This window comes from Pyrus communis, chromosome 10, assembly GCF_963583255.1.
Source record: "Pyrus communis chromosome 10, drPyrComm1.1, whole genome shotgun sequence".
NCBI classification, from domain to species: Eukaryota; Viridiplantae; Streptophyta; class Magnoliopsida; order Rosales; family Rosaceae; genus Pyrus; species Pyrus communis.
Genome location: NC_084812.1, coordinates 14,944,457 through 14,955,044, shown reverse-complemented (window position 1 = coordinate 14,955,044; position 10,588 = coordinate 14,944,457). Strand labels below are relative to the sequence as shown.

Here is a 10,588-nt window from a genome sequence, read left to right as displayed (position 1 = left end):
CGGTGGAACCATTGGCTTCCCTCAAGTAAGCTCTAACTATATACAAAGTGATCATGCCGTAAATCTTTTATCTTTTTTATAAGTATATACAAAGTTGCAGATATAATTACCTCATTTTGTTGTTTAGCCAACACAAGATCAACTCTTTCCACAATTTTCCTTCGACATTTCGTAATCGGTCTCTAAGCTCTCGATTACTCATGCTGGCATATGTTTGGGCATCATATATAGAAGGTGTAACCCCATAACCACCTCCTCAAAGTCGACCTCGATGTTCAGGTCCATGTACTTGTGAGAAGGCATCATCTTTTTATAGAACCATTGTCTGTTGTTGACATTTTATTAGCCAACTTAATGTCATCCTATACCTTTAAAAATCATTACAAGGGTAAAAGAAAAATGGAATAAAAAATAACACAAGGATGATTCCAAACTAAAGCTTCATACCATTTTCTTTGACACTATCTCATTTACGGGTTCACCATCTTTTCTTGTACAAGCAGCTATCCAAAGATTGGCTCTAATTAAATCCTCCTCAAGTGTACCTTTCTTTCTCTATTGATTAATCCATAATTTAAAATTTGAATAAGTGTGTTGTCGCTAAAATGAAATTAAAAGATATACAAATTTTCATACCAGCTCGCCCTCCAAGCGTGCATATCATGTACAACTCATCACATGAGGGAGAATATGGATTGATTTCAACTTTTTGAACTTCTCACTAATTGCCTAACAAAGAAAAATAGATAACAAGAAATTGCATTTAACCAAAATTGATGCATTGAAAACATAATAATTAATTTAAAATTTAATACAAACAAGCTTACAGCAAACTCAGGATAGCATCGATTAACAAATTTGTCTCAATCAACTTGTTCCTCAACATTAGCTGGCTTCAATAGTTGCATTTGTTCCATTGCATCAAGACCATCATCAAGGGCTCTTATTTGTTTTGTTGATGTGCTTGCTTCAGCTTTGGCAATCTAACTACCATTTCTTTGTCCACTAACTATTCTAGACTTTGGAAATTTAGATGACCAAGTCTTATGTGCTACTCCCAACCACTGTCTTCCATCACAGCTTCTAGTGCAATCAAATTCATATCTTCCATTATTAAAGGAAAACACCTATTTCATGTCTTCTACACTGTGACACATGGACGAAGCCAATGAAGGCTCACTGGGAACATATGCCCTATGCCCCCACTCAAGTGATTTGTTTGTTAAGTTGTAGACTACAATTATATAATACACACGCGTTATCTTTGAATACAATATATGTATCTAATATCCAACATACATTCATACTACATATACTCCATATTATATATTATACGAGCAAAAGTGCTATTGTTCTGTCATTCAAACCGAAAAACCTTTCTTGAGTAATCATGTATTAATATTTTTCTTATCACTTTGCCATTGTCCACTACTACACCGAAATTTTTGTAACATTGAAATTGTGATGCATCATCATTTGAAATCATCCCTATTATTATATTAGGTATAAGCCATACTATAATAAGGTTTTCTTAGTTGATTTTCGGGTTGCCCCCATTAGAAGAAATTTCTAGCTCCGTCCCTGCTGTGACAACATGATTCTTCAACTTTCTGTCATCAATAATAGTCACTTCATCATCACCAAATAGAAGAAAATAACCATGGTGCATCATTGTCTCACACTGAGTAATTTTTCATCTAATCCTCGTACTAGCATCACCTCTTTAATGTGCCTAGTACCATTCTTTGTCTCAATAACTAGTGTACCTTTTGCAACAGCCTGCACAATCTGCCCATTTCTTATTTTGATTCTAGTTGTCACATTCCTGTCAACATTACTGAGTACTGACTCATGAAAAGTCATGTGGTTACTGCAACCACTATCTATAAACCAGACATGTTCATCTTTAATCACAGAAATAGAATTACAAGCAAAGAACATAGAAGTTTCCTCACCAACATCCTTTGCATTGTGCATTTCTTGAATAGTTTTGCTTCTCCCGTCTTTAGCACTATGTCCAAACTTGGCACACTAATGACTTTTTGGCTTCCCTTTAAACCGACAGTCATCGAATGCAAGTTTCCACAGATTCTGCGACTTTCCTTATTGCCATTGTTCTTCAGAACTACATTGGTCTTCTCATTTGGTCTCACAAATGGCTTCTTCTTCAACCACACAAAAGTAGCAAACAAATGGGTGATAAAACATCGATTGTCATCACCGATTTTTTCCCTAGCATTTTGTAGGTTTTAGGTTACAAGGATCGTTTTGTAGATAGTGTTTATGAGTTGCTTCACGATAATTAGGCACAATCATTCGAGATCTAAGTCCAGGGTATGCATGAATATTAGCCAATATTTCATCTAACTCAATGACCTCACTTTGTTGTGAACTACCCGAGAAATTCAAAGGAGGATTTGGAATAACTGGAATATTCGAAGGAGAACTACTCCAAATATCCGAAGAAGGACTACCCGTAATATTTGAAGAAAGATTTAAGCACTGTTTCATATAGTATTGTTCCATTACGTAACTGTATAATAAAAAAAAATATCTTAAACTCTTACTCGTAAAGTCTAGTATGACTAATAACAAACTAAACCAACAATTCAATTTATCAATAATCTTATAAATAATTCAATAAACAAATGCTATAGAAGACCTCCGTCTCTGTAGCTTCGGTATGCACATGAACGCTATAAACAAATGCTATAGAAGACCGTTTGTGGTGTAGGTTTTTGAAGAAAGTTCAATGTTTATATTTCAATATTTTAACCATTAACTTTTCAAATGACACGTATATTAGTAGATATTTAGTTAAATATTAGACTTGTACAGCATCTACGGATGGATACAGGGCAGAGAAGGCTTGAGTGATGGTGCAATGTCTAAAGCTGAAATAATTATTTCTTGTAATGTTATATTGTTTATATTTTATTGGGCAAAGTTATATTAATTGTCTTAATTTATTGGGTCAAATTATTTTGCTCTAAACTTGTAAAACTCTCCAATAAAAACACATTTAAAGTATCCGAGGCAAACTTTAACCACACTATTTTTTTGGTAAAGCTAACCACACTCTAAAACATGCAAGTCTCCATAGTCGTCGACTTGATCTATTGTATCTATAGATGCCAATCGGTGAAGATTATTGAGTTCAAACTTTGAACACCCGTTTTTGAGCCAATAATAAAGAAAAAAGAGCACATGAGTTAAATTGAAGGCAAAGTCTCATATAACGTCTTGAAAGGCTTTAACATCTCATTTCAAACAAGAAAAATATAAGAGGTGGCAGCATTGGCCATAAATTAGGGTTAGCACCATAGTAATACGCACGTAATATTGTATGTACTAGTTATCTATAACTTCTCTCTAACTGCTTATGATTTCTCTCATAAAATATGAAAAGGAAAGTTGTTTATAACCAGTGTATATAATGACAATAATTTCATTAAGTCCCCAACCAATTCAGAAATAATTCTGCAAGGTTTCGTATTTTGTGGTACTGAACCACTGCCATTTGATATTATAACTCAGTCCACCCATATTATAACACATGACGCTAGTAGAAAAAACAGTTTGCGCGACGAGATTTTGCGTGACGAAAAAATATATTCGTCACGCAAAAATGGCAGGAAAGGAAAAGATATATATATTTTATGCGACGAAAGTATTCGTCACGCAAGAATACTTCGCGCGATGAATACTTATTGTCGTCACGCAAGAAAACGCAGGAAAAACCCACCAAATGTTTGCGCGACAAAAATTTCCATATATTCGTCGCACAAAGTTTCATTGACACGATCAGATGCCTTCCAACCACTCCCATTTACTGCGCATTTATGACGCGTTTTGCATGACGAATAAACCAATTTATGCTACAAAGTGTTCTGAGTGCTATATAAACACAATTTAAGAACCCTAATTTTCAAAGATTTTGTTTCAAAGGTAATGGCCGATTCGAGAGAAAGCTCTCGCGAAAGGAAAGTTGTATTGCTAGTAGAGAGGTACCGACGTAAGCAAGTGCCCTCCTGTGAAGACAAAAGTATGGCTGGTGTGTACGCCGAACTTAGGTTTGATATTGGGGGTTTGGTGCGGAGGGAATGTTCTGCTGAGTTTGAGTCTTGGAAAAAGGTGCCTGAGGAGTTGAAGAAGTCCATGCTGGAGGAGTTATCGGTAAGTTTGTATTAAATAATGTATAATTATTTTTGTTAAAAAGTAGTATTTTTAAACTATTAATTTATCATTATTGGCATTAATATAGGTTCATTGGGATGTTGATAAAACCGATGACCTTTTCAAGAAGCATTTATGGCAGTGGAAGTTTGATGTGCTATGGGATGCAAAGCGAGGTGCTGCTACCCCGAAGGAGGAGGATTGAAGTTGAATTGTATTTTCTTTTTCTTTTTTATGAAAGAAGATTTTTAGGACTTTATATTTGATTTTAATTAATTTATTTATGTTATGTGGATGATTATTAATATTTTCATTAATTATAATATGTATTTGGGATAATAAATTAGTGTTGTTAATTAATTTGGTAATGTTTAATTAGGTTTGAGTTCTTTATTTAGATTAAAATAAAATTTTACATTAGATAAAAAGAAAACGGACAAAAATAAAAATAAAAATAAAATATGCATTTTGCACGACGACAATAGTATTCGTCTTGCAAGTTGTTTACATTAATAAATTATAAAGTAAACAGAGAAAAAAAAAGTAACTTGTGCCACGAATGATATATTAGCCGCACAAAGTGTATTTGCGCGACGAACACATTATTCGTTGTGCAAAATCATTTGTCCAAAAGTTAACCTTATAAGTTGGCCCGGGGATCGATGTCTTTGGAGACATTTATGTTTGACCCGGGGATAAGTTGGTTGAGTCCCTTCATGTAAGTATTCTTCAATTATAATTAATATCTTACGCATTCAAGTATCATGGTTATTATTTGAATCAATATTAATATTTCATGTTATATTACATAGGCGACGATGATGGAGAAGAGGCAGTTGGTTCTTTAGGAGTCCATCTCCCAACTTCCTCCCGAGACTCTGTTCAAGTCTGTGGATCCCCCCGAGGATGTGAGCTTTTAGATCCTTACAGACACCTTAGATCAGACTCTCGGGCGAAGGCCAGGAACGTATTCTAGGGCGATGGGGAATGCCTGGCGGCGAGAACCTAGAGCCTCTTCATCCTCGCAGTTGAATGATGAGGTGATAGCTTTGACAACTGAGGTGGCCGACCTTAAAACTAAGCTCACCTCGTATAAGAGCCAGATGTCACTGATTGTATAGGCCTTCAGTCAGTCCAGCATTTGTCTCCCCAATATCCGTCCCCTGTTGAGGTCCGAGCCCCTCCAACCCGAGCATGCCCAGAACTCCACCCCTTCAACCTCTGAGCCTATCCTCAACCCTGAGCCCTTCTTGCCCCAATCTTTCCAGCCACATGCGAACGACGACCCCGTAGATTATTCCACCTTTTTTTCTTAGTTGTTTAGTCCCTTACTTTTAAAACTTTTTCCTTGTACATACATTTTATTTTTATTTTAAATAAATTATTTTTCTCTTCATTACATTTTTTTATTTCAATTTAATTTTATTACTTTATTATAAAATTAAACCCAAAACAAAAAATATAATTTAAAAAATATATATATAATTTTTTTTTTTTTTTTGCTCGACAAATAGCTTCGTTGTGCATACTTTTTTGCTATAACTCACTTTCATCACGCAAGGACAACATGTTGTAACGCAAAGTTTTTAGAGATGAATATTAGTCGTCCCAGGTTTGTATCCTGGCATTTTGTGCGATGAACATACTTGTTCCTAAAAATTTGGTGCGATGAATGAGGAACTGTCGCGCAAAGTCTTTCTTCACAATCTTTAAGCGATGGATTCTGTGCGACGAAGTTTTCGTTGTGCATACGTTTGTGTGACACTATTAAGTTTTGCGCGACCAATTTCTGTTCATCGCACTAAATGTTAAACGTGGTAGTGTGAATTGATTGATAATTATATCACATCAAATTCAATAACTTTTTTAGCACGCATAGTCAACCTAGCTAATTGGTAAAGGTACATATATATCATTTATTTTATGTTTTGTAAAAATCAGCTAGCCATGTAGAGATCAACTTACTGTTCTGTCTTCTTGAATCGAAACTTTTTATTTAATTTCCTTCTGTTAAACACCTTATATAACTAGCATATTGTTAACCCTACAAACTAAATATTGGGTACAAACACATATATATCAGGAACAAATGATTAAAGAGAAATTCCACGGACTAAGAAAAACTTGGTATTTCCACGGACTAAGAAAAACTTGGTATTCACATCCCTTCATAGGATTGACTCTGTGTATTCATGCATTTATATTAACATACATCAACAAGTAAACACATCAAAGAACAAGAAGATTAAACAACCACAACACAAGAACAAAACGCACGAGCCCTAAAAAAACCCTAGCCCTCTAAGGTTTGTTTGCAGCTCGATACCTTGCAGCAAATCTATGAAACAAAGCAAGCGCATTGCTCGTCACCTCAGCCACATTCACGATCTTCCCTTTTATCGTAGCCTTTAACTTGCTCAAGTTTTTCACCGGCAGCTCATCCACACAAGTGTATGCATCAGTCAAAGCTGTGCTCACCCAAGTCTCCACGTTACTTATGTGCCAAATCAAGTCATCCCCCACAGTTTCTTGGCCAAAACGACGTAGTTCCTTGATAGACCCACTCAGTTGGTCCACACTGTCATTGATCTGTTCCAAGCAGTCTTGCACGACTTGGTATTCCCGGGCCCTGAGCTTCTTGAGCTCTCCTGCCACCTTGAGGACGTAGGCTCTGGCATACCGTGCACGGTACAGGCTCATGGACAAGGCGTATTCTGCCAGCTGCTGCGGGCTTTGGACGGTCATATTGGGCTTGATATACATGGAGAGGCAGTGGACGCATAGGTCTGGATAAAGCGTTGTCCGGCACGAGGCCTCGATGTAGGCCTGAGCATGGGAACGCCAAGGCTGATCATTAGAAAAGGATGGCTCTACAGCACTCAGAAGTGAGAAGATCGAGAGGAGCACTACGAGCAAGGAGAAGCTCAGTTTTGCCATTTTTTATTGAGATTTGGACTGAAGTTTGAGTTTGGATAGGGAGATGTGATGGAAAAAGGTGATTTTATATAGGGGAGGGAATTAGGGTTTATCACATGGGACACATGGCTAACTTAACGTGCGCTTTAAGTGCATTAAGCTTCCACAAATCTGTGCATATATGGATTATTGTATTAGATCTCTTCTCTAGGAGAGATATATGAATAGCATAAATAAATAGAATATAGTAAAATCAGATTGGATCAAGATTATGGATGACTAATTGAGAGATTATGTGTCCACCAACTGTATTATATATTTTGACATCCAAGCAAGAAACACTAAGGGAACAACGTTAAGTAATGCCTGTAAGTGATTAGGACAACCTATATCAGATTGGATTAAGATTATGGATTACTAATTGAGAGATAAGTATGTGTTTGCCAACTGTATTATATATTTTGACATGCAAGCAAGAAGCTCTTGGAAACAACATTAAGTAATGCCAGTAAGTGGCTAGGACGACCTTTGACTGCACTTGTGCTTATCCAACATTTGTAGCACTTCATGGAAAAGATCATGTGTTCGTATACATTTGTTGCCATGTGAACTTAACTATTGTTTAAAACTCAATATTTAATGTATTAAAAGACTAATTGTTCGATTTCCACATGTACTCCTCATTAATCTACCATCTTTAACTTCATTACAAGAAAAATTATGTTATGAGACGAAAAAGCTTCGTCTGTATAGAATACATTTCGTCTGTTTAATATTTCCGCGACGGAGCAACGTTGACCAAATTTCGTAGGATCAACACCGTAGTGTAAAATTTTACTCGACGGACTTTCACATCCGTCGGTTAAGTATAACTTTAGCTGACGAATCGTTCGTCGTGTAGCAATCACATTATGCGACGGACATATCTGAAAAGACGAATAGGACCTAGTCGTCGTTTTGTATTAAAATAATATAAAAGTATACTATTCTGTCGGTTAAAGTAAGATTTACCGATTACTGTTCCGTCGGTTATGTAACTTTGATACTAAAAAATTATAAATTTATTACTTAAAAATAAAAATTTATTAATTAATAAGATAACTGCAGATAAAAAAGATATGAAATACGAAAATTAAAAAAATATATTGCAACCTAGAAAAATATATTGTCTAATTGAAACAAAATATCTACAACTAAAAAAATTGTTTGTTCAAACATATTACATAAAAATAAGGGTAAATTACACAAAACTACATCAACTATGGGTCAAACCACAATATCATACCTCATGTTTTAAAAATTACAATTTCATATACTACAACAGAATTGGTCTTTTGCAGCGCACAAAGGGCGTCGTAAACGGTTATTCACGACGTGAGCCCACAAGTAGTAAAAGCCCCTGTCGTAAAAGATGTTTTGTCAAATACGACGTTCCTTAGTAGCCGTGAATAATTTAAGCAAAACATGTCATAAATACTCATTAAGGCATGCCTTGCACACCTTAATTGGTATTAGATACGGCGTTAATAGAGTGTCATAATACTGCAAAAGCAATTACGGCATACCTATGTGTCGTAATTTATATTTGATACAGCGTTTGTTGAGTGTCGTAATAATGTGAAGGCAATTACGGCATACGGCATACATCGAAAAAGAAGACTACCATCAACAATTACGACTAATTTTACATGTCGTAGTTTACATTTATTTTTAACAATTCATTTTAGATGGACCTCACTTCATAACATCTAAATTAATATTGTAAGGAGTACAATAGAAAGATAACAATAATCATCGTAAAAGCATTAAACTCTACATACTTGGATTAATTAGTAAAAATTGTCAATTACATTACAATTGGAAGTTTACAAAAAACTTGAGTTGTTTTGTTCCTCTTACAACTTATGCACACCCTAAAGCTAATAGAGGAAACTAATGATGACCATAAGGCAACATCATACCAAAAAGCAATATCCCAAGCACACACTCCTATTCATAGAGCAACCAATTTCGTCACAAAAGAGCACCGTACCAAGAAGGAAGGGTTGAGCTAATTCTCAAATCTGGAGGACCAAAATATAAGCAACATCATACCAAAAAGCAATATCCCAAGCACACCCTCTATATTCATGGAGCAACCAATTTCATCACAAAAGAGCACCATACCATGAAGGAAGCGTTGAGCTAATTCTCAAATATGGAGGACCAAAATATATATAGCTAGTAAGTGAGAAAAACCAAGAAATAACTAAAGTAGAAATTGATATAAATTTAGTGAACCATCACAACCAAAATTAGTGCCTTTTAATTAAGAGCTAGTCAAAGGAGATAGATTTGATTGGCCATGCGATTGTACTAAGGAGTGCATCATCGAGAAGAAAAAACTAACGTGTTGGTCAAGGTAAGTTTATCCTAGATACAAGTATCTCAAGGACCCAAACTTTCCAATGCTTTGGTCCAAGTGGCCCAAAATGCATCAAATCTTGAGGATTTGTGGATTCAATTTCAGCAAGTGCAACAACTTCACTAGTCCCTGTCCAATTTCGTAATTTTCACTTAGTCCCTTGAGGTTTGGGAGAATTATGATTTAGATTACCAGAAGAGGCATCAAGGTTGGGAGATTTAGCTTGAGGCTTGGAAGGAGTAGCATGATGGTTTGCTGAATTAGCATGGTGATTGGCTGAATCATTTGGTAAGTTTCCAGATCCTTGTTGATTTAGGAGACTGCCATTAAAGTAGACCATAATTTATGAGTTTGATGCTAATTTAATAGTTAATAATAATAATAATAATAATAATAAAGTGTACGAAAAATGTACTTACCGAGTTAGCATTTTTCCCCATCCGTCCAACCAGTAGGGAATGGACAATATTTTTCAAATCTTCCAACTCTTTTTCCAGCATAATGACTCTCTCACGATTATATGTTTGAACACTCACTTGTGAAAGTGTTGCACCAAACCCAAGTCCCCCTTACCTTACCTCTACGCTCGGGTCCAAGCGCTTTGGCAAGAGCATCATTCTTAACAGAGTTTTTATCAACATCTGTTACATTCTTATTTGCTTCTTGTATTTTTTTCTACAATGAGAAAGCAAAATGTTAACTTATAAAATAAAGACTATAATACTAATGCAAATGAGTATAAATTGTTCCATTCATTACTGCTGCAGTTGCAACCTCTTCGTTTAAAAATTCACCAGGTTTCCTTGTGTGCCCACGAATGTAACAGCCCGTCCCTAAAAATTATGATTTTTATAATTTTAATATGTGAAATTACGAAAATGCCCTTTGAGGGAAAGACGTTGACTTATGTGAACCGCCTTGTCATGACACGTACGGTTTGTTTTCTTTGCGTATCCTCATAGTACTCGTCGCTATGGACGCGTGGGCACAAATGGGACGTGATTTGGAGTTATAACGAAGGAGATATTAACGTTTAAAGTAGAGGACAAAAATTGTAAATTTATTAATGTCTAGAACGCTCTAAATTTTTAG

The 10,588-nt window shown here is 35.6% G+C and overlaps 1 protein-coding gene and 1 long non-coding RNA gene across 2 annotated transcripts; one reads left to right on the top strand and one right to left on the bottom strand.

Moving 5' to 3' along the window:
* Nucleotides 1-4,830: 4,830 nt before the first annotated feature.
* Nucleotides 4,831-5,572, top strand: LOC137746605 (uncharacterized). Its single transcript, XR_011069880.1, has 2 exons — nt 4,831-4,894; nt 4,989-5,572. It is a non-coding gene; the product is annotated as an uncharacterized lncRNA (long non-coding RNA).
* Nucleotides 5,573-6,477: 905 nt separating this feature from the next.
* LOC137747912 (pectinesterase inhibitor 9-like) lies at nt 6,478-7,113 on the bottom strand. Its single transcript, XM_068488038.1, has one exon. It carries the CDS (start codon nt 7,111-7,113, stop codon nt 6,478-6,480), a length of 636 nt encoding a protein of 211 aa, XP_068344139.1.
* Between the last annotated feature and the right edge of the window lie 3,475 nt (nt 7,114-10,588).

Excerpts from the sequence above, each read along its gene's own strand:
- LOC137747912 (XM_068488038.1), bottom strand. The coding sequence starts at position 7,113 with ATGGCAAAACTGAGCTTCTCCTTGCTCGTAGTGCTCCTCTCGATCTTC.